Here is a 27,054-nt window from a genome sequence, read left to right on the forward strand (position 1 = left end):
CGTTTTGGCATTACTAATGTGAATCACAGTACTGTATAAAGTAGAGGTCTTCAAACTTGGTAACTTTAAGACTTGTGGACTTCAATTCCCAGAATTCCTGGGGTTGAAGTCCACAAGTTGTAAAGTTGCTAAGTTTGGGGACCCCTGGTGTAAAACCTATCACCTCCATATCTGCTTCCCTCAGAAGTAACAGGCAAAAAAGCAGGTGTATGCATACAAAGATAATGCCCAGCGATGTACAGGTGGTTTCCAATTCCTTCTGTGCAAAAACTAGTTGTGGTCTGACTCTCCTTCGCTTTGGCTGAGTCCAGCATGTATGATAAATGGTTTTCTGATTATTTTTCATTTCACTTGCCTGGGTTCCAAGAGGAATGTGTGAAAATCTCTTTGTCTATTTTACAATTACTACTTTTGGCCAAAAGTATAGAAAAAGCCAGGCGTAAATATCTACTCTTTCAGTGATCTGATCATGTTCTCACAACCCGAAAGAGCCCAAAGGAGTGGTAAAACATCAGGATAAATCAGGCAAGGAATCCAATATCATCTAGACCCATGCTATTTTTTAATTGTAAAAAGTAGCATTGTGGGTTTTCTGCCCCCCAGAAAACCCACAATGAGCTTCTTCTAACCATTTCCTTCCCTTCATCTATAGACAAAAATCTTGCCGAACTCAAGCAAACTACTTGCATCATTAAAGATATACTCAGAGAACTTCTAGAGAATTAATTTCCTTCCTTCCAGCCAAACTATCTAAACTTTACTGTCATTTGCCCTCCCTTCCTCCTAGGAATCTGGATTACCGTATTCTTCAAAGTATAAAATACACTTTTTCCACCCCTAAAAGTGGGTGGAAATGTCTGTGCATGTTGTCACTGGACCCCAGCCTTCTGCCATTTTTGGCCTCCATGCCTCTCATTTTTGGCTTCTGCACGCTCCATTTTAGACCCATTTCAGGCTGGGGGGTCACCACAGCACATCACTGGTTGCCTTCCTGTCCCTCAAGGGCATTTGTCCACTATGTAAAATGAGGAGAGATTCCCCATAGATGCATTCTCAGAGCAAAAATGGAATTTTAAGTGCAATAAATAAATTATTTGCCTATCTTTCTGGAAGTCTGGACTCTTCTTGTACCAGTATCTTTGAACTCTTGTTACCATTTTTTGCTTAAAGATGGTGGCACTGAGCAAGCTTCATCAGTTCTCTTTCAGTCATGCTCCCGTTCTTCTCAAGAGGACCCTCACCCTGTGCCTGTCTATATTGAACAAAGGCTATTCCTCTCATCACTGAGCTTTCATGGTTAGAAGAGCTCTTCACTTAACAGCGTTTACAATAATTGCTGCTATTATTTTATTGTCGTTCAAATATTTCTTACTGGCAATTACGAAATCTGTTTAAATTCTCATTTGTAAAACTGCTGCTATTTCATGTGTGGTTACTTGCTTTTCCTTCCCAAGATCTTACATGACACCAAGGAGCTCCAAAAGGAGATTAATAGCCTTGCCGGGAAGCTGGACCGGACTTTCGCTGTCACCGATGAGCTGGTTTTTAAGGTAATGGCTGGGGATTGGACGAGGGCAGAGCGCTGAAGGGGCACATTGAAAAAGTTAACTTCTTCCCCTTGTCTCTTTTCATAGGATGCCAAGAGGGATGAGTCTGTGAGGAAGGCGTATAAGTATTTGGCAGCTTTGCATGAGGTGAGAGATATCCTATCACAATAATACACAGTAGATGTTTGTGAGTGCGTGCGTGTGTGTGTGCGAGAGAAATACAGTGGTACCTCTACTTATGAACTTAATTCGTTCCATGACCAGGTTCTTAAGTAGAAAGGTTTGTAAGAAGCAGCAATTTTTCCCATAGGAATCAATGTAAAAGCAAATAATGCGTGCGATTCGGGAAACCACAGGGAGGGTGGAGGCCCTGTTTCCTCCCAGGAGATTCCTAGAGAGGCACCACAGAGACTTCTCCTCACCTTTTCCAGCCCAGTTTCCTCCCAGTAGATTCCTAGAGAGGCCCCAAAGAGGCTTCTCCTCGCCTTTTCTGGCCCTGTTTCCGCCCAGGAGATTCCTAGAGAGGCCCCACGGAGGCTTCTCCTCGCCTTTCCCGGCCCTGTTTCCTCCCAGTAGATTCCTAGAGAGGCCCCACGGAGGCATCTCCCCACCTTTTCCGGCCCTGTTTCCTCCCAGGAGATTCCTAGAGAGGCCCCACTGAGGCTTCTCCTCGCCTTTTCCAATTACAGTTTCAGAGGCTTGAGTTTGTAAGTGGAAAATGGTTCTTGAGAAGGGGCAAAAAAATCTTAAACACCCGTTTCTTATCTAGTAAAGTTTGTAAGTAGAGGCGTTTGTAGGTAGAGGTACTACTGTAGATTATCTGTTTAAAGGGAAATAATCAGAAGCCAAAAAACAATACAAGAGTAACATTAGAACATTAGAACTACAGTGGGAACATCAGAAGGGAAGGGAATAAGGCTTGATGCCTTTTGACATTGAACTTGGAGAAGAGAAATTCCTGCAAGAGATCAGCAGCGTTTTTGTTAAGGGCTACATTTTTTAAAGATAGAGCATAATCTGTTGGGGGGCACAAAGGGGGAAGAATCTGTGTAATGAATAGAGGTGCCTTTCTACTCTGCTACCCTTCTTTTTCTTTTCCCGCTACTCCTTTCTTTCCTTCCCTGTCATCTTTCAATCTCCCTCTTCAGTTTTCTCCAGGAAGCTGCTAGGGAAGGGTCTGATACAGGCGGGGGTTGCTACTTACCGCCACTACCAGTGCACTTCCCGTAGAGCTCTGTGTCCCCAGCACGCTTCCAAGTGAGATTTTGCTGCTGCACACGCGTGTGGGATTTTGGCAATTGTTTTGCTTCTGCACATGCACAGAAGCAAAGAATCGCCAAAATCTCATGCGCACGTCCCCTTGGGAGATTTTGCTTCCTGCACATGTTATGGTGTGGCCCGTACTGGTAGCAACTCAATACTGGTCTGATATCCCTTAGAGATGGCTTGCTTGTAAAAGGTATATGTTGCTATGCCCATGCCATTCCTCCAGAAAAGTCCTTCCACTATTTCAAGACAACACAGAAGAGATGTCTTGGCTATAGACCAGTGGTTCCCAACCTTTTTTTTGGCCATGCTTCACCTAAGCATCTCTAAAATCTGATGCCCCCCCCCAGTGACATATAATTCTTACGATTCAAATTTACTCAATTTGTATGGCGCCCCTCTCCGAAGACTCGGGGCAGCTCACAACACAATACACAATGTACAAATCCAATATTTAAAAACACATTAAAACCCTTATCATAAAAATTAATCACACAACCCAAGCAAACCATACATAAATCATAGTAGCTACGGAGAATATCAACTTCCCCAAGCCTGGCGACATAGGTGGGTTTTTAGGAGTTTGCGAAAGGCAAGGAGGGTGGGGGCAGTTCTAATCTCCGGGGGGGAGTTGATTCCAGAGCGCTGGGGCCGCCACAGAGAAGGCTCTTCCCCTTGGTCCCACCAGACTGCATTGCTTAGTCGACGGGACCCAGAGAAGGCCAACTCTGTGGGACCTAACCAGTCTCTGAGATTCGTGCAGTAGAAAGCGGTCCTGAAGGTATTCTGGTCTGATGCCATGTAGGGCTTTATAGGTCATAACTAACATAACTTTGAATTGTGACCTCCTACTCGTGAACTCCTACTCACGCGGAGAAAGCCTAAAAGGCCATTAACTTGGTTTAAAGAAGGTTCCAATTGTCCCCATTAAAAAGCAAATTGCTCCCCTGTGGGGCATGGGCCCCATGTTGGGAACCACTGCTGTAGACTGTACAAGTGAACCTGAAATGCCCATCTGGGAGGGTTGAACAAAGGCAGACAGTCCCTGGCGTAGTCTAACTACAAGTATTAAAGCTTAAAACCAGGATGTTGATTTGAGCCCCATAAATACTTCGCAACTGGCAGGGTGTCCAGCAAACCTGGAAAACAGGGAAATCAGGGAATTATCAGGGAAATTGGCAGTTCAGGAAATATCAGGGAATTATTAGGGAATTAGTGAAAAAAACGGAATAAATCGGGGGGAAAACAAACTGTATTAAAATGTTTAAAAGTCAGGGGATAATCATGAGGTGGAAAAAAAGCAGATCGCACTGCCTGGCAGCAAAAATGAGCATAACTGTGGCAACAACTTGCTTCCTCAGCTACCACTATTTCTCCACGGCATAGCCATTTGGTATGACATCATCTACGACCGCGCCTTAACTAGATTGCAAGTTACAGGGAAATGTCAGGGAAATATCGGGGAATTTCAAAATACTTTCCCCCTGGACACCCTGAACTGGGTATTTTAGGACTGACATATTGGAATTTTTACACTGAATACTGCTTGACATCCTAGTGGGGATGCTTTGCATCAATCAAATTTCTGGGCAGCTTGAAAGATAGGCCTATCAAATACAACATAATCATGGTATGAGGGCAGGTATATAATGTGGGTGTATACCGTATTTTTCTGACAGTATAGGGGTGGGGGAGTGCATCTTATACTCCGAAAAATATAGTAAAGTGTTCCCTCGATTTTCACGGGTTCGAACTTCGCGGAAAGTCTATACCACAGTTTTTCAAAAATATTAATTAAAAAATACTTTGCGGGTTTTTTCCCTGTACCACAGTTTTTCCCACCTGATGACGTCATATGTCATTGCCAAACTTTCGTCTGCATTTAATAAATATTTTTTTAAATAAACTTTAATAAATAAACATGGTGAGTAATAATCTGAATGGTTGCTAAGGGAATGGAAAATTGCAATTTAGGGGTTTAAAGTGTTAAGGGAAGGCTTGTGATATTGTTCATAGCCAAAAATAGTGTATTTACTTCCGCATCTCTACTTTGCGGAAATTCAACTTTTGCGGGTGGTCTCAGAACGCATCCCCCGCGAAAAGCGAGGGAACACTGTAATCTTATTAGAGTACTTCACACAAGTGCCCTTGTAAATGTAATCCTACCCAATATAGTCCACACTGCATTATACCTACTTGGGATATGATGTGTATACTGTATTTTTCAGACTGTAAGATTTATCTAGATTTTACCTAGATTTACAGGAGGAAAACAAGAAAAAAGGCTTTGGCCTCTGCACATCGTGGTTTTGCCCTCCCCAGCCCTCAGAAACACTCTGCAGTGCTCCACACGTTTTTGGCCTGCAAAGTGCTTCTGGGAGATGGGGAGACCTAAAACGTGACGCGCGAAGTGCTTGGGAGCCCAAAAATGAGCCCGCTTATGGCAAAAATGGGATATGTGGAGCACTGCAAAGTACTTCTTAGGACTGGGGAGGGTGAAAACGCGATGCACAAAGGGTTCGGGAGCCCAAAAATGGGCCTGCATTCGGTCTATAAGATACACCTAAATTTCCACCCACTTTTATGGGGTGAGGGAGTGCATCTTATATTCTGAAAAATATGATGTCAACAAACTCAAACTCAACCCAGACAAGACGGAGTGGTTGTGGGTCTTGCCTCCCAAGGACAATTCCATCTGTCCGTCCATTACCCTGGGGGGAGAATCATTGACCCCCTCAGAGAGGGTTCGCAACTTGGGTCCCACAGAGTGGATCTTCTTCGGGTCCCGTCAACCAAACAACGCCTCTTGGCGGGACCCAGGGGAAGAGCCTTCTCTGTGGCGGCCCCGGCCCTCTGGAACCAACTCCCCCCAGAGATTAGAATTGCCCCCACCCTCCTTGCCTTTCGTAAGCTACTTCAAACCCACCTCTGCCGCCAGGCATTGGGGAACTGAGACACTCTTTCCCCCTAGGCCCTTACAATTTTATGCATGGTATGTCTGTATGTATGTTTGGTTTTTATAATAATGGGTTTTTAATTGTTTTTAGTATTGGATTATTATTGTATACTGTCTTGTTATTGCTGTTAGCCGCCCCGAGTCTTCGGAGAGGGGCGGCATACAAATCCAATCAATCAATCAATCAACAAACAAACAAACAAACTTCACATAAGTGCCCTTGTAAACGTAATGCTACCCAAGATAGTCCACACTGCATTATACCTACTTGGGACCCTTCCTAGCTGAAGCTGCCATTTCTGCCTCTCCCTTAGAATTGCAGTCAACTGATCCAGACTATTGAGGACACAGGTACCATCTTGCGAGAAATCCGGGACCTTGAGGAGCAGGTGAGTCTGACTTGAAATACGGGTGGCAGAAGGAAACTATTATGGCTTTCCCACAGTTATCACTATTAGTTATGCGTATGAAATTTGTTAGTTTCTGTCCACTGCCATTTAATTCCTTGAAATAAAATACCTCTTGATCGGTTGCTCTTCTGTGTATGTGTAGAGATACCTGCCCCTCTGTCTTTCTGATAGCTTTCTCATGATGCTCTATCCCTCCTTCCCCATTGTTTTTTTGAAAGCCTCTCTAAACTCTATAAAATACGACAGCGTTGGCTAATAACTTATTTTGCTTTCTGCTTATGTACTCCCCTAATATATTCAGCTGAAATTGGGAATAACATTCAATATCCTTGGTTGTTTTTAATGAAAAGCCCAGTCGCTTGTTATAGAGGCAGCTATTAAAAATCCAGAATCCCTATAGACCTGAAGTACGACCTTGACTGCCTGCTCAGTTTCACTTTTCTCTCCATTAAGCAGGAATAAGATTATGACCCTAGTAATCGGGTCATATATCTTGTAGTGTATATTGTCTGCTTCTTGAGTTATAAAGTTTCCTGTGCAGCGTTAATACAACAATGCCTATTAATTCCTTTATTTTTGTCTAGGGTAGACAGTCTTAGACATTTTTTGGTTCATGGCATCCTTAGCATTTCCAAATTAGGTGCTGCAGTGCCCCAGGGCATCACAACAAATTCATTAATGGGTCCATTTATTAAGTAGTAAAACATCTCACAGTGCCCTGTGAGTTTGCTTTGTGGCCTGGTGATGCCATGAGGCACAGTTTGGGAACCTCAGATGTAAGGTTTTGATATGGGTTCTTAAAATAACCTGATTTAGCAAAAAAAAAAATCTAAGAATAAAAGCAAAATCAGGTTTTTGTTATAATTTTGTTAACCCTCGATTAGAAAAGCAGAAGTAGAGGAAGAACTATTTTTTTTCCTAATAAGCATTTGCAATTTTAGATACATAATTAGCCTGGCAGTATCAAAGCAGACCTACCAAGACAGGCATGAGCAAATCACAGTACAGTGATACCTTGTCTTACAAACTTAATTGGTTCCGGGATGAGGTTCTTAAGGTGAAAAGTTTGTAAGACAAAACAATGTTTCCCATAGGAATCAATGGAAAAGCAATTAATGCATGAAAGCCCAAAATTCACCCCTTTTGCCAGCCGAAGCGCTCGTTTTTGCGCTGCTGGGATTTCCCTGAGGCTCCCCTCCATGGGAAGCCCCACCTCCAGACTTCTGTGTTTTTGCAATGCTGCAGGGAAATCACAGCAGGGGAATCCCAGCATCACAAAAACAAATGCTTTGCTGGCAATGGAAGTCCAGAGGTGGGATTTCCCAGCGAAGGGAGCATCAGTGAAATCGCAGCATCACAAAAATTCCGAAGTCCTCGAAACCCCACCTCTGGACCTCTGTGTTTTTGCGATGCTGTGATTTCACTGAGGCTCCCCTCGCTGGGAAACCCCACCTCCATACTTCCGTTGCCATTTTTGCGCTGCTGGGATTCCTCTGCTGGGATTCCCCTGCAGCATCACAAAAACACGGAAGTCTGGAGGTGGGGTTTCCCATGGAGGGGAGCCTCAGGGGAATCCCAGCAGCGCAAAAACGGGTGCTTAGCTGGCAACAGAAGTCTGGAAGCGGGACATCCCAACGGCGATGGTGGGTTTGTAAGGTGAAAATAGTTTGTAAGAAGAGGCAAAAAAATCTTAAACCCCGGGTTTGTATCTCGAAAAGTTTGTATGACGAGGCGTTTGTAAGATGAGGTATCGCTGTATTCGTTAAACCCACTCTCCCACGTCACGTCCCCCCCGCTAAATTCTGACCACTGAATTTTGATAGCAAACTACCAAAAGGTTTCTTATGATGGTGTCAAAATGATATTGAAATTATATTTAAAAACCATGGAAGCTTTAGGCTATAGGGTCACCAAAACCTACAACAACACCCGCCTTAATAGTTTGGAAGTGCTAGTGCTGCCCTTGGATATTTAACCATTCTGTTACGGCAGCACTTGATAGCTGAAGATAATCATGGCATAAAAATAAAGTTTAAATGAAGTTCCCCCATCAACTAAAAGGCTTCCCACCTCCTGTTTGGAAAATGGTTCGAAATCTTTTCCAGATCTCCTTGTCTCTCTTACAGTTAAAGCTGTAATAATTAAGGATAAAAGTATAATTTTAGAAAAGGTGTCTGCTGGTGGAAAGTAAAAATTTTGGAACAGAATGCCATTAGTTTCAATTTATTTTTTCATTTTGACGGATTAATTCAGCATGATGAATTTAATAATAATAATAATAACAAATTTATTAGACTTGTATGCTTGAATTTCAGAGTGTGCAGGTGTGCCTCCTGTCTAAAATAATGCTCCCCCCCCCATATTTTTAAATTAGTTTTTTTTCATTTTTTTAACATTAGAGTTGTATCTATAATGTATTGCTATTGTGTTTTGAGCTGCCCCAAGTCTTCGGAGATGGGCGGCATACAAATCTAATAAATTAAATTAAATTTGTTTATTTTCCCCGTTCCAGATTGAGAGTGAAACCAGCAAGAAAACCCTGAGCAATTTGGAGAGGATCCTTGGAGATTATCGGGCCATAAAGCAGGAAAATATATCACTGCTCAGCCATTCCCGAGAGACATGAAGATCCCATCTAAATACACAGTTCTAGATGGTTCAAGGGCCCAACCAAGCTCCTTTCATTCAGACTCTACTGTGCCTCTAGCCAGAAAAAGCGGGGAGAGTGAGCAGGGCTCATTCTTCCAGGCTCTGCCTAAATTGCAAAAACCAATCAAAGTGCAGCACATTTCGGGCACAGTGTGAAGCCTTTGTGTCTATACTGGAGAAACAGATATGCAATGGGGACATTCTTTCCTCCATTTATTATTTCAAACAAGGCCCTTGTTCCTTTTCTTCCAAAAACACAATAAAATTCCCTCTTTCCTTTTCTTTATTCAGAATACTAGGTCTGCTGCTAAGAATCAACAGAACACTGCAGCATTGTGGCCAGTTTAGGCTGCCTCTGCTTCAAAATGTTCTGCCTCCAAATTCAATGCTTCTGCATCCACAGCTTGGAAAATAGGATCTTGAACACCTTGTGTCACTTTGTGTCTCTTTGTGTCTGATGGGGGAGAGTCAGCTCAGCTCACGGGTTCCTGGGAAACCAGAAAAGTGGGGAGACGTGTTCTTGGCTGGACCGTGGATTCCAGTGGTGCAACCAAACCACCTACTCCTTGGTTGAACAGAACTGGGTATGGATAAGTAGCACAACGCTGGCTTCTTTTCTTCTGGTACTCAAGTTCATCCACTGTCCAAACAGCTCCCTTGACGTTCTCCACTCGCACAAAGCATTTGTGCAAGCTCAAGTTGTGTCGAATAGCATTCTGTGGATTGAAGAAAGACAGTGATGGTTAAACTTGCATTCTTCATAGCCAGCCTTCATTCAAGTTGCCATCAAAATCTTTCACTTTTTTCATGCTTTCAACAGATATACCAATGCTCTTTTTATCCTCTGGTCTCTTAATGCTCCTTCATTTGCTCTTCAACCCCTTAACTCTGCTCTGTTCTGAAGTTAATTTCTAAAGCAAATATTCTATAAATTGGTAGCAAGAATATGTTTAGGGACTATTACAGGACTAGATAACATTGTATAACAGCAGCTGTCTCTTATCAAATCATATCATTGGTCTTCCCATCCCAGTATGTTCCATTTGGTTTGTTTTATAGTCATTTAAAGCAAAACATGGGTTTGTTTTCTAGGGATGCTATCTAAGATTTTGGTATCTAGCACCATCTGCATGCAAATGAGATCTTTCACTCTTACACAGGGTGGAATAAATTATCTTCAGTATTTCTGAAGTTTTTTCTATAGTTTTGCCCAATTATTTTGGGGTATTATTCCTTCCTCTCATGTTTTTATATTCAATTTCTGTTTTTATATTTTTTTAATTTTAATTTATTCATTTATTATATTTAGGTGCCACCCATCTTTCATAGGTGACTTACTCGGATTGCAACCAGTTGTGTTTCTGCGATTCGTTTACATTTTGAACTGAAATATTTAGGAGAGGCTTATTACTGAATTCTGAAGTTACCAGTAATTCACACACATTTTCTTAACTATAATCCACCTGTTTCTTTCTCTTTTCTGTTGCTTTGGTTTCTCCTGCCAATTTCATATGGAAGCACCTCTCTTCCCACAAACTTTTTACTTTCTGTTTTTTATTTTTACTTTTCCCACAAACTTCAGTTTCATCTTTCCTCTTTTGAATTCAGATCTGAGTTCAGCTCACCTTCCAAGTAGGAGTGTTGTGTCTGAAGTAGCCAAAATTGTTGAACCAACGGTAAATTTCACTCAGGCTGAGTTGTTTCTTGGGAGATTCTCGGATGGCCTGCAAATCATAGCATCAGAACTTCATAGCATGGGTATTTATTGAAAGGGATATTGGTGTGTTTTTGTACAAAGGAAAACCAATATTATTTTTACCATTCTCAACTTGTTTAAAGAGAGTTTTGCAGTTCTGTGAAACATCTGAAGTTGCTGCTTACAAAAATAGCTAGTGGCAAAAGGTGATTTTTTTAAAAAATTATAGAGAATAATTATTTGTGGATATGGGATACTGCTGTAGCTAGGAAGAGAATGTATGGCAAGAGCATGGGAAACATAGCATCATTTGCAAGTGCATTCAGTACTTTTAAGAAAGTAGGATTGGAGGAGAATGAGTTTGCAAAAGTATGCATCCTGTTTTAAAATAATATCTTGCTATTTGTGTGAAGTTGACATATTTTGCAATAACTTACCCAACAAATCAAGGCAGCATATGTGAAGGGCGGGCGGGTTGTGGTATGCCGGTAATAGTCCATGCTGGGGTTTTTCACTGTGGTGACAAAAGTAATTAGTCAGGCAGTCTTCTACTTTCTGGAGACTTCCGGTCCTATTTCCTTTCTGATTTCTTGAAGGCATTTGCTTTCTAAATACTAGAAACCTTCTGTAGATGTAAAAGGTGACCAACAACTTGTAGCAAATTAAAATTCCCTACTCTACACATCCAGAAGCTGGTTAGCTCCCTACTGGCTCTAACCGTCGTGTTGAGCAGTCTCATAAAGCACAGAAACTTGTTTATCAATGGACATAAGCTGTTAGGTGGCACTGACTGCCTCTATATAAATTGTTCTTATTTGCATCAAGTAAAAACCTAGAACACAGATTGCATTCCAGTTTGCCAGAGTATTGCTGAAACTAGAATTCTGAAGCAGAACTTAGAATGTAGGTCTACCTGTTCCCACTCAAGATGGCTCAACATCCACCCACGCTATTCTACGTTTTTATGCTCACTCTTCAGCCTTACAGATCCCTGATGGGGTTTTTGCCATCGTCCTATTATTCTAGACAAATGCCAGGCCTTGATCCTTCATCCAGATGCAAACATCTGTAATCTTAACATTTGAAATTTAGAAATTGAGTCCTGCCTCCAGTCTCCCACAATGCACTTTGTGAATATGTACTAACACACTTCTCACCTGAATTGCTGTAGAACCCATGGTGGTTGGAAAAACAGATCCCGTTCACCAGTTCACTCCTTGGCTCTTTGGTCTGTGGTGAGAAGATGAGCCCTGACCCATATGGAAGCTGTGAGTGGGAGGTCAATGCTAGCTCTGCCCTCATAATAGCCAATTTCTGCTTTTCTTGTGCCAGCTGCATCACAGAACAAAGATGGGAAAATGACGGTCAGTTTTTAGATGAACCATTCATGTTTAAAGAAAATATGCAGGAAACATCATGCATATTCCCACGTATCATATTATCTAACCCTATATTAAAGGAAAATTCTTCATATACTGTAGTTAATGATGGAACCAGGAGCTTGGGAATATAAGGGTGTCTTTAAACTGTACCTCTGCCTTCATTTGTTTTTGCAGTAACTCCAGTCTATTCTTCTTTCCAACTTTTTGGGGATTGAACAAAACACCTTTAAACTATATTTGACTATTTAGGAGGATTTCTGCTTTGAGGTTTTTCCCCATTTGGAAGTGTTAGGTTTGCCAATTTAAAGGTTGCACTGAAATTGTTCATAATACCTCTTGTTACTAAGTTTGGTTATAGAAGTGACATAACTTGGATAATTCAATTTGATTTAGATCATCTCGGGTACTTCAGCTTTATGGGGTTTATCTCTCAGAATAGCATAGCCATAACTAAGAATTGTGAAAGATGGTCTAGGCCAGGGGTAGGCAAAGTCGGCTCTTCTATGATTTGTGGACTTCAACTCACAGAATTCCTGAACCAATCATGCTAGCGCAGGAATTCTGGGAGTTGAAAGCCACATGTCATAGAAGAGCCAACTTTGCCTACCCCTGGTCTAGTCTAGGTGCAGTTAGATTAGTCGGAGGAATGTGATTTCCACTAAGCGTCTCCCTTTCTTTCAAGATTGCACTCACCCGATCTTCTAGTTTGCTCACCAACTCCTCTTGAATTTGCCAATCAGTATTATCTGCTCTGCATTCCCTGTACGTGACTCTGCAAACGACAATAGCCACTGGCCATTTTAGTCATATCAACCAACTACCACTTTTTCTCAAACCATACTGATTACTGACCCTTTGTTTTGATCAACAACAATAAAAACAATATAATGGCACAAGTCTAATATTAAAAAACTAAAAACCCTATCATAATTAAAAACCAAACAGCACATACATACCAAACATAAATTATAATAAGCCTGGGGGAAAGATATCTCAAATCCCCCATGCCTGGCGATATAGGTGGGTCTTAAGTAGTTTACAGAAGACAAGGAGGGTGGGGGCAGTTCTAATCTCCAGGGGGAGTTGATTCCAGAGGGCCGGGGCCGCCACCGAGAAGGCTCTTCCCCTGGGGCCCGCCAGATGACATGGTTTAGTCGACGGGACCCAGAGAAGGCCAACTGTGGGACCTTATCGGCTGCTGGGATTCGTGCAGATTCTCATGATGGGACGCTCTTGCACGTAAGATTTCAGTGATGTCGGGAAGCAAAAAAACCCCTTTATTTATTTATTTGTTTGTTTGTTTGTTTATTTAATGGACTTGTATGCCGCCCCTCTCCACAGACTTGGGGCGGTATGCAGATAAGTGGAACCTGCTGCTGATGCAAATGATTGCATTCAACCTAGAATCCTCCTTCCATTCGCCGAATACAGAAACAGGATTTGTCACAGTCCTCACCAATCATAGGCTTTCCCTTCAAAATTGTTAGTACAAGTATAAGCTGAGAAATTCAGAAGCGAATCTGAAAAGAGTTGAGCTCTCGTTTCGTGATGATGGTTCACCGGAACTGGGATTAGAACTCAACCCGTAGTGAATTCATAAGATAAGTCCAAATATCTGTGATTTTAGAGGTAGAATTTTAACTTTAAAAAATTCCCATGATTTGAAGTTGGAAACGGAAGCTTTCTTTTGTCTTTCCCAATTTATGTGCAGCAAATCTGTGTAGCTATTAAAGTAATATAGCAGAAATGCAGAGGTGTTAAATTCTAACAGAGTGACAGATAAGATTGTCAGCAGGTGCTAAGAACTGCTTTTGTTGGTACTGTTCAGATTAGATTGCAAAAAGAAAATGTATTATAAAAACAGCCACTCGATGCATTTAAAATTGATACTAAGTGAGACAACTGTTAAGTGAATTTTGCTCTATTATACCCTTTCTTATCATAGTTGCAAAGGTGAGTTTGTCTTGGTTCAGACTGGTTTGCCCGAACCAGTAGCAAATCGCTGGTGACATCACGGTGATATCAAGGAACTGGTTGGGTCGGTGCCGGTCTGTGACCACTCCACTGCCAACTTTTTTTTTTCCAATTTTTTTTCAGGTGAATTTTTTTTCTGCATGTGCAGACGCCAAGTTTCCAGCACTGTTTCATGCATCACCATTTTGCTTTTGACTTTATTTAATTATTTATTTGGATTAAGCATAAAACTTATCAGGAAAGACTTAATGAACTCAATCTGTATAGTCTGGAGCAGTGTTTCCCAACCGTGGCCACTTGAAGATATTTGGACTTCAACTCCCAGAATTCCCCAGCCAGCATTTGCTGGCTGGGGAATTCTGGGAGTTGAAGTCCAAATATCTTCAAGTGGCCAAGGTTGGGAAACACTGGTCTGGAGAACAGAAGGAAAAGGGGGATATGATCGAAACATTTAAATATGTTAAAGGGTTAAATATGTTTCAGGAGAGAAGTGTTTTTAATAGGAAACTGAACACAAGAACAAGGGGGCACAATCTGAGGTTAGTTGGGGGAAAGATTAGAAGTAATGTGAAAAAATATTATTTTATTGAAAGTGTAGTAGATCCTTGGAAAAAACTTCCAGCAGACGTGGTTGGTAAATCCACAGTAACTGAATTTAAACATGCCCGGGATAAACATATATCCATCCTAAGATAAAATACAAAAAATAGTATAAGGGCAGACTAGATGGACCATGAGGTCTTTTTCTGCCGTCAATCTTCTGTTTCTATGGATTCTTTTGCACTGAGCATGCACGTATGCGTCCATGCACAAAGTGCCTGCCTATATGGCACGTGAGAAAGCAAACCATCAGCAACTTAAAGTTAGAACCCACCCTTGCATAATTGTCAATAGAATCACTATAGTTGTTAGTGGTGTATGGGGTGCTCAGGGAGGGGTAGCACCTCTGGTGTAGGGGCATGCCATGTCCTTTTATGGCAGCTCATTTGGGCAGTTTTTAGGGCAGCTTGTTCACCTTTACACCCCACCTGTCACTCATCTCTCACCTCTGTCTCCTAGTCGCTATAGCTTGCGCAGCGGCCACACCCTGAGCAACAGCTTCGATTGGCTGGCCATACGAGGCTAAGAATACCCAATAGGTCATTAACCTTTGGCAAGATAGGGGCTTGTCTATCCCGAGTATGTGAAGACACATTCCAGTGGACTGAGTGGATGAACCTACTAGAATAGGTCAATGGTCATGAAGGTGGTCTCTGCAAACAATGTTGTCCACTAAGACAAGACACGAAAGACCCCCTGGTCAACCACTAGGAGAAGGGAAACTGACTGCAAACCTCCACTGCCTTGTGGCTATATCCAGGAGGCTTTAGGAGTAAACCTTGAGGCAAAATCCAGACCTGGAGTCCTGGAAGCAGTTCGTGACTATGTACAGTCACATTCTGATCACTCCTGCAACACAGATGGAATCAATCATATTGGCCTTTGCAGGGGTGGGCTACTGCCTGGACAGGGGGAATGCAGTGGGGTACTGAAAATGGAGCTCAACCCCAGAGCACCCCATTTGCACTGAAAAATGTTGAAAGAAAATGCAGGGCATCCTGCAAAAGCCGTGCCCGCAGTGTGGTAGTAAAAACTTTGGTAGCCCTTCACTGGGCCTTTGTCATTCCATTGGATTATTTCAGAGACGGGGAGACGTGAATCCGCTGCTTGGGTAACAATCTATCCTCCATACTAACCAACCCAGGCTTCGTGCTCTGGGGAGTCCAGAGGATGATACCATGGTCTTTTAAGACCGAAGGATGCCAATGCAATGCAATAGTTAAGTTAGTAACACAATTGTTAAGTGAATCTGGCTTGTCAGAAGGTTGCAAAAGGTGATCACATGGCCCTGGGACACTGCAACCATCATAAATACATCAATTGCCAAGCATCTGAATTTTGACCATGACTATGCAGGTGCTGCAATAGTCATTCACACTGAAAAACTCACAAGTCTCTCTTCAAGTGCCATTGTAACTTTGAATGGAGTGTTGTACACCGAGAACTATTTGCATAGTCAATCAATGTTGCTAGTTCCTAATGTTCTGTCCCTGATTGTCAGATTAGAAGCTAATGCCTGGAGGTTCCAGTAGTGGAGCTTTGGATGGTTCGTGGGTGCCACCACCTATTTTTGGGATTTTTTAATGGATTATTTTACTGTTTTGAAGTTTTTTCTTCTGCTGCTGCTTGAAAAAGGGCCCTCCCACCTGCCCCTGGGTTTATTCCTTTGCCCAAAGCACAGCTGATCAGCTCCTTAGCTGTATTTCGGGCTGAGCTACTGAGCATGCGCGGAAGCAAAACTGCACAACAGGATACACACGTGCACACAATCAAAACTTTGCGTGTGAACCAATGGCGAAGGTAAGTGGAACCCACTCTTGCCTGTTTTTGGTGGAAGAAGTAGGCAGAGGGAGTGAAGATGGACTGGCTCACCTTTCCTGGTACTGGTGCAAGCAAGTGGTAGCATCTGTGCAAAGCGGCTTTCCTGGAGCATTTTCTCTGGTGGGAGATGTAGTATGAGCAACCTGGTGAGCCCAGGCCTTTTTTCCAGTGTTAATCCCTGAAACAAAACTGGTTAGAGAGAAGAGGAAGGCAGGGAAGCACCTCCAGGCTACATGTGCACTGTTTTCCCAGCTTCTACTTACGAGATGTTAAGTCATGGTTTGAGCTTGTTGGCTGAAGATTTTGGGGCAAGAGTGATCCAGAAAGCGGCGGGGGGAGTTGCAACTGCTGACTGATATCCGCATGGGTGTTCTGAGGAGAGTAAAAAAATGTATGGAGTAAAAACTGAACATTGGAACGCCAAGCCCCAAATCATGAAGCGCTTCTATTTTCTGATGGCAAATCAGTGCCTACCCAACTCGCAATTAGAGCCCCAACACATGTGGATTTGTGAAGGATTTCCAATGAGCATAAGGCAGAACTGTCCTGAATCTTTCTCCTTATATCCAGCATACATGCTCACGCTCATTTTAAAACCCTGCCCTTTATTGCTGGATCCAGACAGATCTATGATTCCCAACATATCACAAGGCAAATAGAAACATAGAAGACTGACGGCAGAAAAAGACCTCATGGTCCATCTAGTCTGCCCTTACACTATTTTCTGTATTTTATCTTAGGATGGATATATGTTTATCCCAGGCATGTTTAAATTCAGTTACTGTGGATTTACCAACCACGTCTGCTGGAAGTTTTTTCCAAGGATCTACTACTCTTTCAGTAAAATATTATTTTCTCACGTTGCTTTTGATCTTTCCCCCAACTAACTTCAGATTGTGTCCCCTTGTTCTTGTGTTCACTTTCCTATTAAAAACACTTCCATCCTGGACCTTATTTAACCCTTTAACATATTTCAATGTTTCGATCATGTCCCCCCTTTTCCTTCTGTCCTCCAGACTATACAGATTGAGTTCATTAAGTCTTTCCTGATACGTTTTATGCTTAAGACCTTCCACCATTCTTGTAGCCCGTCTTTGGACCCGTTCAATTTTGTCAATATCTTTTTGTAGGTGAGGTCTCCAGAACTGAACACAGTATTCCAAATGGGGTCTCACCAGCACTCTATATAGCGGGATCATAATCTCCCTCTTCCTGCTTGTTATACCTCTAGCTATGCAGCCAAGCATCCTACTTGCTTTCCCTACTGCCTGACTGCACTGTTCACCCACTTGATCTGTATCTGCCACTTGATGTCCCCAAGAGTATAGAATTGGTTGACATGACATGTCACTCTAAAGGCTAATGAGAATATAGGTAACCCATTTGTACAGCAGTTCAGTGGAAAATTTTGTGACTTTCTAATCAGCTAGAAGTGCAAATACAGAGTTATCTTTTGATCCTCTATGATCTGTTAAGCTAACGTTCTGTATATATTTATGTTCAGTGTATTAACAACCGGTGCTATTACATTCATATCTCAGTTATTCATTAGAAGATTAATATTGCCAAGAAAGATAGTATTAAAAATATTTTTGATAAATTACACGCATACTCACGATCAAGCTACTCTCTCTAGAGCAGTGTTTCCCAACCTTGGCCACTTGAAGATATTTGGACTTCAACTCCCAGAATTCCCCAGCCAGATATCTTCAAGTGGCCAAGGTTGGGAAACACTGCTCTAGAGAACCAGAATTCAAATCTAGATGTTTATAGATCCAGGTTGATATAGCAATTGAAGCATCAGGCTAAACATTGAAAGACTGTTTTGCCTTAGGCAAAAAACCAGCTGGGGACAGTGGTGGGGATTCAAATAATTTAACAACTTATCTGCCCTAATGACTGACTGGGTAGGCGTGGCTAGGTGGTCATGTGACTGAGTGGGTGTGGCATGGGGCCTATGTGGTGCTAAGCAGGGATGAAATGCTCCCGGTTCAAGTTGGAGATCCAATAGTGAGGGCAGTGCAAGGCTCCACCCACCTACCCGGACACCGCCATTTGTGTTCTTTGCACATGTGCAGAGAGTAAAAGAACACAAATGGCAGCATCCGGGTGGGTGGGCGGAGGCTCGCACTGCTTTTGTAATCAGTTCTCCGATGACTGACAGGCACTCCCAAACAGGGAGCATTTCACCCCTGGTGCTATGGCAGGACTTCCCGGAGACCCTGCCTTACTCTCATTATGGAAGGAATCCTCCAGTTTCAAATGTAACCTGGGAAGGTAACCTGGGGATTCGTTTGATTGAATCACATTACATGAACATAATAACTCTCTGCTTTCCTCAATGCATTTATTTATTTATTTATTTATTATTTATTCGATTTTTATGCCGCCCTTCTCCTTAGACTCAGGGCGGCTTACAACATGTTAACAATAGCACTTTTTAACAGAGCCAGCATATTGCCCCCACAATCTGGGTCCTCATTTTACCCACCTCGGAAGGATGGAAGGCTGAGTCAACCTTGAGCCGGTGATGAGATTTGCAACGCTGACCTTCAGATCTACAGTCAGCTTCAGTGGCCTGCAGTACATCACTCTACCTGCTGGCCACCCCGGCTCATATATTTGTTAATCGAATGTGCAGGTCATTAAGTGCACATAAGGTATCTCAGGCTGGGGAACAGCATGTGGTGCCTAGTGCTGGAGCAAGCCATCCAAGGCTTTCCCCAATCCACTGAGATACCTCATGCTCCCCTGGGGTCCCTTCAATTGCTTAGCCCTACATCTTGTCCTACCCAATCTCCACAGACTGGGCCTGCTTTGCTAGCATCACAGATTCCATGGATTACTTAGTTTTTGAAGATCTCCAGAGGTCCAGAAGAGGTTGACCCATTGACAGAGAAGCCAAAGTGTTTTATTCAGATGATGGCAAAGCTGTAACAACATTAAATCTAAGGGAAACATTTTCACCAGCTTCTGAGTAAGAGACTTTCGCTTGGGACCATGAGCTCTAGGATAGCTTCAAGGATTGAGTTAGCAACAGCAGCTAATCAACAAGCAGCATGCTTCCTTTGTCTCATTGGGCTGAACTTCTGCCACACTCCAATCACTGAAGTATCTCATTCGAACTAGTCAGTCTAACAAGAAGGAGGCTTCTCCATGCCAGCCAACTAGGCCCAAATAAAGCCTGAAGTTTCTCATGGCAGAGAAGCCAAAGTCTTTTATTCAGATGGGGAAAGCTGTTTTCCTTACCTCTCACTTCTTACAGCTTCATTGGCTTCTGAATAAAAGACTGGCTTCTCTGTCATATGGGTCATGCTCTTCTAAAGCGAAAAGTTGGTTCAGTGAAGCCATGGGAAATGGGGTGGGGAGGAATAAACGGGCCCACGGAGGCTCCATTTCAGCCTGTAACAGGCCAGGGGAGGCCCAAATAAGGTGAGGCTTCAGCTGGTTCAGTGAACTACCAAACAGTTCTACTGAACCAGTCTGAACTGGCTGAATCCTACCACGGGGGGGGGGGGGTGGCCTCCGGAGGCCCAAACAGGGCTTTGGAGGGCTGGCTTGAGCCCACAGAGACTCCATTTTGGCCTGTAACATGCCAGGGGAGGCCTGAATGGGCCAAGGCTTCAACCAGTTCAGCGAACTGACCAAACAGTTACAGTAACAACAGCTTTTAGCGAACCAGTCCAAAACAGCTGAATCCCACTGCTGGATGGTCTTCCTCAGCTCTAGGAAGCAGGCAAGGGCAAACCACTTCCACAAAATCCTTGTCTGAAAGCAAAACAACAGAAATTGATAGATTTCTCAGGAAGCTTGATCAGCTACATGACAGGCCCAGCTTCACTGTCACATACAATGACTTACTGGTTGCTTATATGATGCAGCCCGTATCACCACAGATGGCCGATTCTGGTTAGTTAGTCTCAGGCTAGGCTGAAATGCTATCTTGGAACTTTGCAGACAGGGTGTCTTGGGACCAGGCATTGAGAATTGGTAATATCTGGAATAAAATTTAATCAAATTAAGATACACTTCAACCATCTTTTTTCTATACGATCAAGACCCAAGTCTTAAAAGTGCCTGGAACAAAAAGCAATGTCAGTAACTGCCATGGACTTTGTTCCTGACATAACATTTTAAAAACATACTTGATGCTATTCTAGCAGAGAAACAAAGAGAAGGACAAATAATATACATATACTATCAACATATGTGGTGCTTCGCAACCTCTCAATTCCATTATTGTTGTTATTCCCAAGGAAGTTTTACTGTATTACCTGCAAAATGCAAATGCAAAAACAGAGGGTAGTTCCAATGTAGTCTGCTATATACATACAATCTAATATCTAAATACAATCTAAAACTCTCCTCAAACTGGAAAGCAGCGTTTCCTATTACCTTAAAAGAAATACTGTACTGTACAACTTAATCGTGTAAGCTTCCCAGAGTCACTTGACAATGAAAGGGCGGCATATAAAAGTACAATACAATTTTGCTTTTCTAGAAAAAGGGCAAGTCAAAGAAACTATGGCTATTTTCTGCATAGCCTTCTTGGAGTTGTGGCAGTTTCTCATTTGCTGTGTCTCATTTTTCACAAAGGAAATGGCAGTTTAGCCTAATATAGGAGGAGTGTGAGGCATGCTAGAAGTTGTAGTTTTATTCTAGTTCCTATAAACATTGTTTTGTTAAGCAGTCTGGATCTTTCGAAAATAACTCATTTTAACTGTAGAATAATTACTTTCCCTATTTTAAACCAGCTGTGCAATAAAAATTTCAGCCAAATTTGCAATTTCTTAAGCAACCATGCTACTTGTTTTTGTTATTATCAAACCTCAAAACCCCTGAAATAAATTAAATCCTAATTTATTACAAGAAAAAAAACTTGATATGGAATTTGATGCTACATCTTTGAGCTTTTCAAATTAAGTCTTGATAAGTTAGCATTTTAAACTGCATCATAAACCATTGTTTTTCAATTTTTTAAAATTATGATTTATTTTTCTTTACCATCCAAAGTTCCTTCTTATAGATCCATGTCCCTGTAATTTTATTTAATAAATAAAATTAACTAGTTCTCTTATTACTTTATATTTTTGTTTACAACATAAAATACTCAAGAGACTCTTAAAACATACCATAGTCTTTACTGATGGCCGAATGTGGCTATAAAGTCCATCCTATGTGAGTCTTGTTACTGTTAATATGATTTTGAGATGTGCTACGCTTTTTTTTTTTTTTGAAGAATTCGGCAATCTGCATTTCATTACTAGGATTATAGTTCTGTATAAAGAACATACTGTGCCACAAAGGAGAAAAACAGACAGTTCCTAGAAAATAACATCAAGAAATAGGAAGCTTGGCAAGTAAAATATCCATGTACATGTGCTTTTAAACATGTGTATTCATTGAGAAATTTGCTCCACTTGGAATTTATAAAGGAGTGTGTATAATATTTGTTTGTGCACATTTTCCGCAACCTAGCATATTTGCTACAATGATGCAAATACAAATTAACCACAGGGAATTGATGGTCAGTGGCATATTAATGTGCTTTGCCTTTTTAGGTGTTAAAACAGAGCTAAAAAGGATAGCGGCGCAACCTTCATTTTTTAACATATTGTGAAACTCTTTTGAAATAATATACACCACCAATCATTAAATTAAACTCCTTCTATACATACAATACGGATATTTGAAAACACAAATTGTTCACAGGCATACCTCCTGAATGTATGCCTGCAGAATTTCTGAATGAAATAGACTTTCTCAAAAAATACTGCACATAAATACATAGTTTCCAAAAATATCACGGGAAAGACAATTCTCCCTCAATAACCAGATCTACCATAGTGGGTTTATACAAAGATAGATTGGGAAGGAGGAAAAAATAACTTCAAAATAATAAAGTATTAATGGATAAAGTCTATGCATTACTAAGAGTCATTACTGATTTGATGTGGATAATCAAATGCAGATTTATCAGGTCATGCTAAATACATTATATATAATCCTGTCTTATATGTAATTCCATATGCCTCAAGCAGAAATGTGATCCATAACATGTATATTCATTTTACTATGTTTACCATTATTTTATGAATTATGAGTTGTTTCTCAATCTCAAAAAAATCACTGAAATTACCAAAAAACGTTTGTTAGGAATTGCAGAAATTATAGTAGGGAACTATAGTAGATTCTAGAACTGATTCAGTAACAAATGTAATGATTTAAATATGTACATATATATTGAATAAGTTTGTTTCAAGAAGTGTCTCTTTTGAATATTTGCTTGGCAGGTTACGATTTGGAATTTACATTTTCATACTTTCTAAGGACTATATGAAAAAAAAAGTAGCACATTAGTTAGCAGTGGAAAGTATTGCACACCGGAAACTAAAAGGAGTAATCTAAATGTACAATCTATCCCCTCCTATAATCTCAAACTTGTCATATAATATTTTTATTCCTGACCCATAACTTTATCCTAAGTAATACTCCCAAAATTTTGAAGTCATCTTGTTTCTTATTAGTGTGCTTTGTAAACCCAAACCCTATGCTTATGCTAATCCACATTCTCCGAAAATGTATGTCACAAGCAGCTGGTACTGGTGCCATATATAAAAACTTTCCTATACGTCAAACCATATATTGAACAACTTCTGCGGCGTTAAAAATTCCCCTCTTGACAAATGGATGAGCCAGAAATGCCTAATTTACACCATGTGTTCTCAAATTCACCTAACATGGAATAGGGTCTGCAGTTTTACAGATTAGGATTATCTATTGACATTATTAAATTTAGTTACTAGATTGTGTATGCCACTCAGTCAAAGGGATTCTAAGCAACTTACATTTTCTCTTATAGTAAAAATGCTAAAACATCAAAATAAACAACAAATCAGTTATAATTGCAATTAATACCTGAAAAACAAAACAAAAACCTTGTTTTCTTTTGACTTCTTGACTTCTTTTTTAAAAAAAAACACATTTGAATGGCTGTCTTTAAATTACCATAGTAGGCTGGAAGTTATCTGCTAAATGTTGAATGTTGTTTCAAAAAGAGACAAAGAGAAACCTGGATTTTGTGATAATGACCATCCTTAAATGAACTTTCCCTTCTGATTTTTTGGATAAGTGGCAGCAGAAAGTCTTGGAAGGTCCATGAAAATCTATTTTAGCCATCTGTTTTTTAAATTATTTAATTCCAAAGGTGTAAAAATGTCCCCATTAAAAAGAGACTTTTTTGCATGATGTCCTTGTCAATTATTATATAATAGAATTAGACAATCCTTCCAAGCTGACATTAAATAATAAATTGAAATTCTGTGGGAACCATTTGTTTGTACATGAGATTTCAATAAAACCATAGATATATATTGTTGGGGAACTTTGGGGAAGTTCTGTTCAAATTGAACAACTAATTTTACATTGTTGTATCATATGCAATGCGGTTTATCTTATAAGTCCAAACATCCAGAAATTACAACTCACTGACGATTAAATTTATAGATTAAGTCCAGGGTTGGATTACTTTGCATAAATGCATGTATCCAAAACTTTACATAAAGTATAAATATTACATACAGTGATTTTAACAGTTTTGGTGGCGTACAACCGCTAAAAAACAAAACAAAACTACCAAGAACACAGAACAATTACTTTGATCCAACTATACCGCCTCTGCAATTTCCCCCATCCATAAAACAGGAAAGTACAGAATTTGAAACTTACTGGGGAAAAATTACAGTGGAAATATATTAAGCAGCAGAGCAAAGGAAAAGACAAAAGTTAAAATCCTGTCTCTCATCTACATTTCTGCTCAAAAATTATCCTAATTTTTATGTAACATGTGCTTTCAACTTCTCAGTTACATTTGTAAAACTGCAAAGTCTACTGTCACAGCATTGATCTCCAAAAGTTTACTGGGACCCTGCAAATATTACTTAATCACAAAATAGATCCTGAACTATATGTATATGAGTTCTGGAAACCCACTTGTGATTTTTGATCCATACGATTAGCAAATTATCTGATATAATTTAAATTAAGTCAAATTTATTTATTATATAAATTAAGATTGACATTTAAACGTTAACTACTGCCCATCACATAATTGCTCCAAGTTCATTAAATGAAAGTTTTCTTGTATCCCAAACTAACAAATGAACCCAAAGTCAAAACATAAGATTGAAAGATTTTTTTAAAATTTTCCTTCTTGCAAACTATTTTATGGTTTTACTTTTTAAGATTTCAATTCGGAGAGATAAAGTTTGACTAACTGGTCCTCCGTCATTTTCTGAGTAACTTTCTTCATTTTTAATGCAAATAAATAAGACATTTTACAATTTCAAAACCAAAAAAATGTTTTCCACATGTATTATAACAAATGTAATTTTATCTATATTGGCAGATATATTTGAACAAGAACGTTGGCTTACCATTGGAGATAGGAATTTAAATAATACTGTACATAAACAGAAAATCATGTATAGATTTCATGACAAGTAATAATTCAGAATTTAAACATTCAGCATGTGAATCGCTTCAGTGACAATTCAGATTCACACACATACACACCTCAAAGTGCTACTTGCATATATTGAGTTTTTCATCATGTGGAACTTGAGTTTTTCATCATGTGGAACTTTCTCTGCTATTTTCGATGAAAGGCCAAATACTGCATTCTCTTTCTTTTATAGAAGAGATGTCTCCATATCTGTTACTGTTATGAAGACTTTTTATGAGATTCCACAAAAACTTCTGCTTTCCAATTTTTTCAATCATTGGTTTCACTACTGTCCAGCCAGAGGCTTTTATGAAACAAACATAAAAGTAACACCCATTATGATATTTATGTCCAGCACCTAATCTTTAGGCACACTGCCTCCAAGTACAAAAATTCCACGTAGCCAAACTAATATGTTTTATTAAATCCGTCCAATTATTTTAAGGAGCTGTTTGAATTAATCACTGCATCATCACTGTATTGTGTTGACAGTGGCTTTTCCCAAATTAAACCCATCCTGTTAGAAGAAATTATTTCTTTCTTGATCCTAAACCTACAAACAACCAATTTAATTGGAGAAGCCCATGTTCCTATGACACAAACAAAAAAATAATAGTTATGTGTGTTTTAGAAATCTGATAGCATGTTTTCCAACTATAAATTTCATGAACTACATAAAATTTTATGAACTGTAGCTCATTTCATCAGATGCATAGAGTGATGGAGGTTCTGCATTCTTTAAAACTGCTACAACTTTATAACAAATACAGGAATGCCTGAGACAAAATACAGTGTTTGGATCTAACATGTTTCACTGAATTTTAGAATGTGACATAGCGTATCTCAGTTAAAATAAAGGAATTTAAGAGGGCATTTCTCATATATCATATATCAAGGCATTGAGCTTATTCAGAAAATCTGAATATATTTTAAATACATTGAAATCCCCTCCCCCAGTACATGTTTCCTACTACAGTATTTAAGAAGCCAGGGTTTAGATAATTAATACTACAAGTCAATTCCTTTGCAATGTTCATTGAGATCCTCTTGCAAAGTACCATTTCAAGTTGGTATTGGTATCAGAAGTGTCGGTATTAATACCATCTCAATTTGCACATCTAATTGGCATGTACAAAATTGGCATACATCCTGAATTTTGGACCAAACATTGTATCAAATTTATATTGGTTTATATAAAATCCATGGAATAGGTTGAGTCTCCTCAAGTATTGTGAGATACTATTTTGAATTGAGCAGAATAGAGTTGGTGATGTGGATAATCCAATTGGTTCTTTTTAAATGTTATAAAATCTTCGATAGTTTGATTTTTCAGAATAATTGGAAAGCCAAGTGAACTTACCGCCTGGGGCTTTGCTTTTCAGATCAGATGAGGTCAGTGGATGGATATATAATGAAGAATCCCCAAAAACAAATCAGTATTTATATTGTGAGGAAGCCACCTGTGAAAGCCACAGGAGTTGTCATAGCCCAATCTGCTTGTCAGGGGTATTTTTCTTCTTCTTTTTCTGACTATAAAGTACTATATGGAAAATGTGAAAATTTTAATCTTTTTTCTTTGTTTTGTCAACCTGCCCTTTTACACAAAATGACTTAATTTTTTCTTTCCTCTTTTGAGACATAAAAACATGTCATACTAAATCAGACTGACTTTTATGTTAAACCACACAAAGTATATTTCGTCTATATTCACGCCATCCATGCATTTGTATCTACACATGTGATCAATCCCAAAAGATAACATCAAAAAAGAATAATTATAAAAAGGGCAAATTGGTGTGCATGTTGTTTAATGATATTCCTATAGAAATTTTCCAAATATATTTCAAATTCTTTCACATTTTCTGATATTTCTTAGGTACAGGTTTCTAAAACTCATCTACATGCATTAAGCAGTGAAAGTTGTCCTCTGTCTCCATTTCTCTTGATGTTCTGATCAACTGAAAGCATTTTAACAGCACAATGCTATCACTTTTTAATCAAAAATAAGTCCTACTGATTTTAGTGAATTAATTTCCTCCTATGTGGGTTACAACCATGGACTACACAGAAAAAAAATCCATTAAGTTCTATGAAGCTTATTCCCTAATGAACTGGTATAAAGCCCAACTCACCTCACAAGGATGTTGGTTTGGAAAAATATTAATATATTTGTTGCCTTGAGTTGTAAATGGGAAAAAATTATTTTTTTAAAACTGCCTTACAATATATGACAAGTTGTTCAAAATGAAA

The 27,054-nt window shown here is 40.0% G+C and overlaps 2 protein-coding genes across 3 annotated transcripts in view; one reads left to right on the forward strand and one right to left on the reverse strand.

Annotated features, from left to right (window-relative positions):
* Positions 1 to 9,114, forward strand: part of CCDC22 (coiled-coil domain containing 22) — a 34,010-nt gene extending 24,896 nt beyond the window's left edge. For both annotated transcript variants that reach the window (XM_070741411.1, XM_070741412.1), the window contains exons 15-18: positions 1,455 to 1,550; positions 1,635 to 1,694; positions 6,084 to 6,158; positions 8,692 to 9,114. In XM_070741411.1, coding sequence (XP_070597512.1) covers positions 1,455 to 1,550; positions 1,635 to 1,694; positions 6,084 to 6,158; positions 8,692 to 8,805 — 345 coding nt within the window. In that variant the 3' untranslated portion in view covers positions 8,806 to 9,114. The remainder of the gene's footprint in view (positions 1 to 1,454; positions 1,551 to 1,634; positions 1,695 to 6,083; positions 6,159 to 8,691) is intronic.
* Positions 9,094 to 11,851, reverse strand: FOXP3 (forkhead box P3). Its single transcript, XM_070741413.1, has 4 exons — positions 11,682 to 11,851; positions 10,962 to 11,038; positions 10,454 to 10,552; positions 9,094 to 9,544 (listed from the first exon to the last, which is right to left on the reverse strand). Exons 1-4 carry the CDS (start codon positions 11,824 to 11,826, stop codon positions 9,302 to 9,304), a joined length of 564 nt encoding a protein of 187 aa, XP_070597514.1. The 5' UTR covers positions 11,827 to 11,851; the 3' UTR covers positions 9,094 to 9,301.
* Between the last annotated feature and the right edge of the window lie 15,203 nt (positions 11,852 to 27,054).

Source organism: Erythrolamprus reginae, chromosome 2 (assembly GCF_031021105.1).
Source record: "Erythrolamprus reginae isolate rEryReg1 chromosome 2, rEryReg1.hap1, whole genome shotgun sequence".
Lineage (NCBI taxonomy): Eukaryota > Metazoa > Chordata > Lepidosauria > Squamata > Dipsadidae > Erythrolamprus > Erythrolamprus reginae.

Coding starts and splice junctions, on each gene's coding strand:
- FOXP3 (XM_070741413.1), bottom strand. CDS start 11,826: ATGAGGGCAGAGCTAGCATTGACCTCCCACTCACAGCTTCCATATGGG. Junction 11,039..11,681: donor TGGGTTCTACAGCAATTCAG/GTGAGAAGTGTG, acceptor TTGTCACCACAG/TGAAAAACCCCAGCATGGAC. Junction 10,553..10,961: donor ATGCTGCCTTGATTTGTTGG/GTAAGTTATTGC, acceptor TATGATTTGCAG/GCCATCCGAGAATCTCCCAA.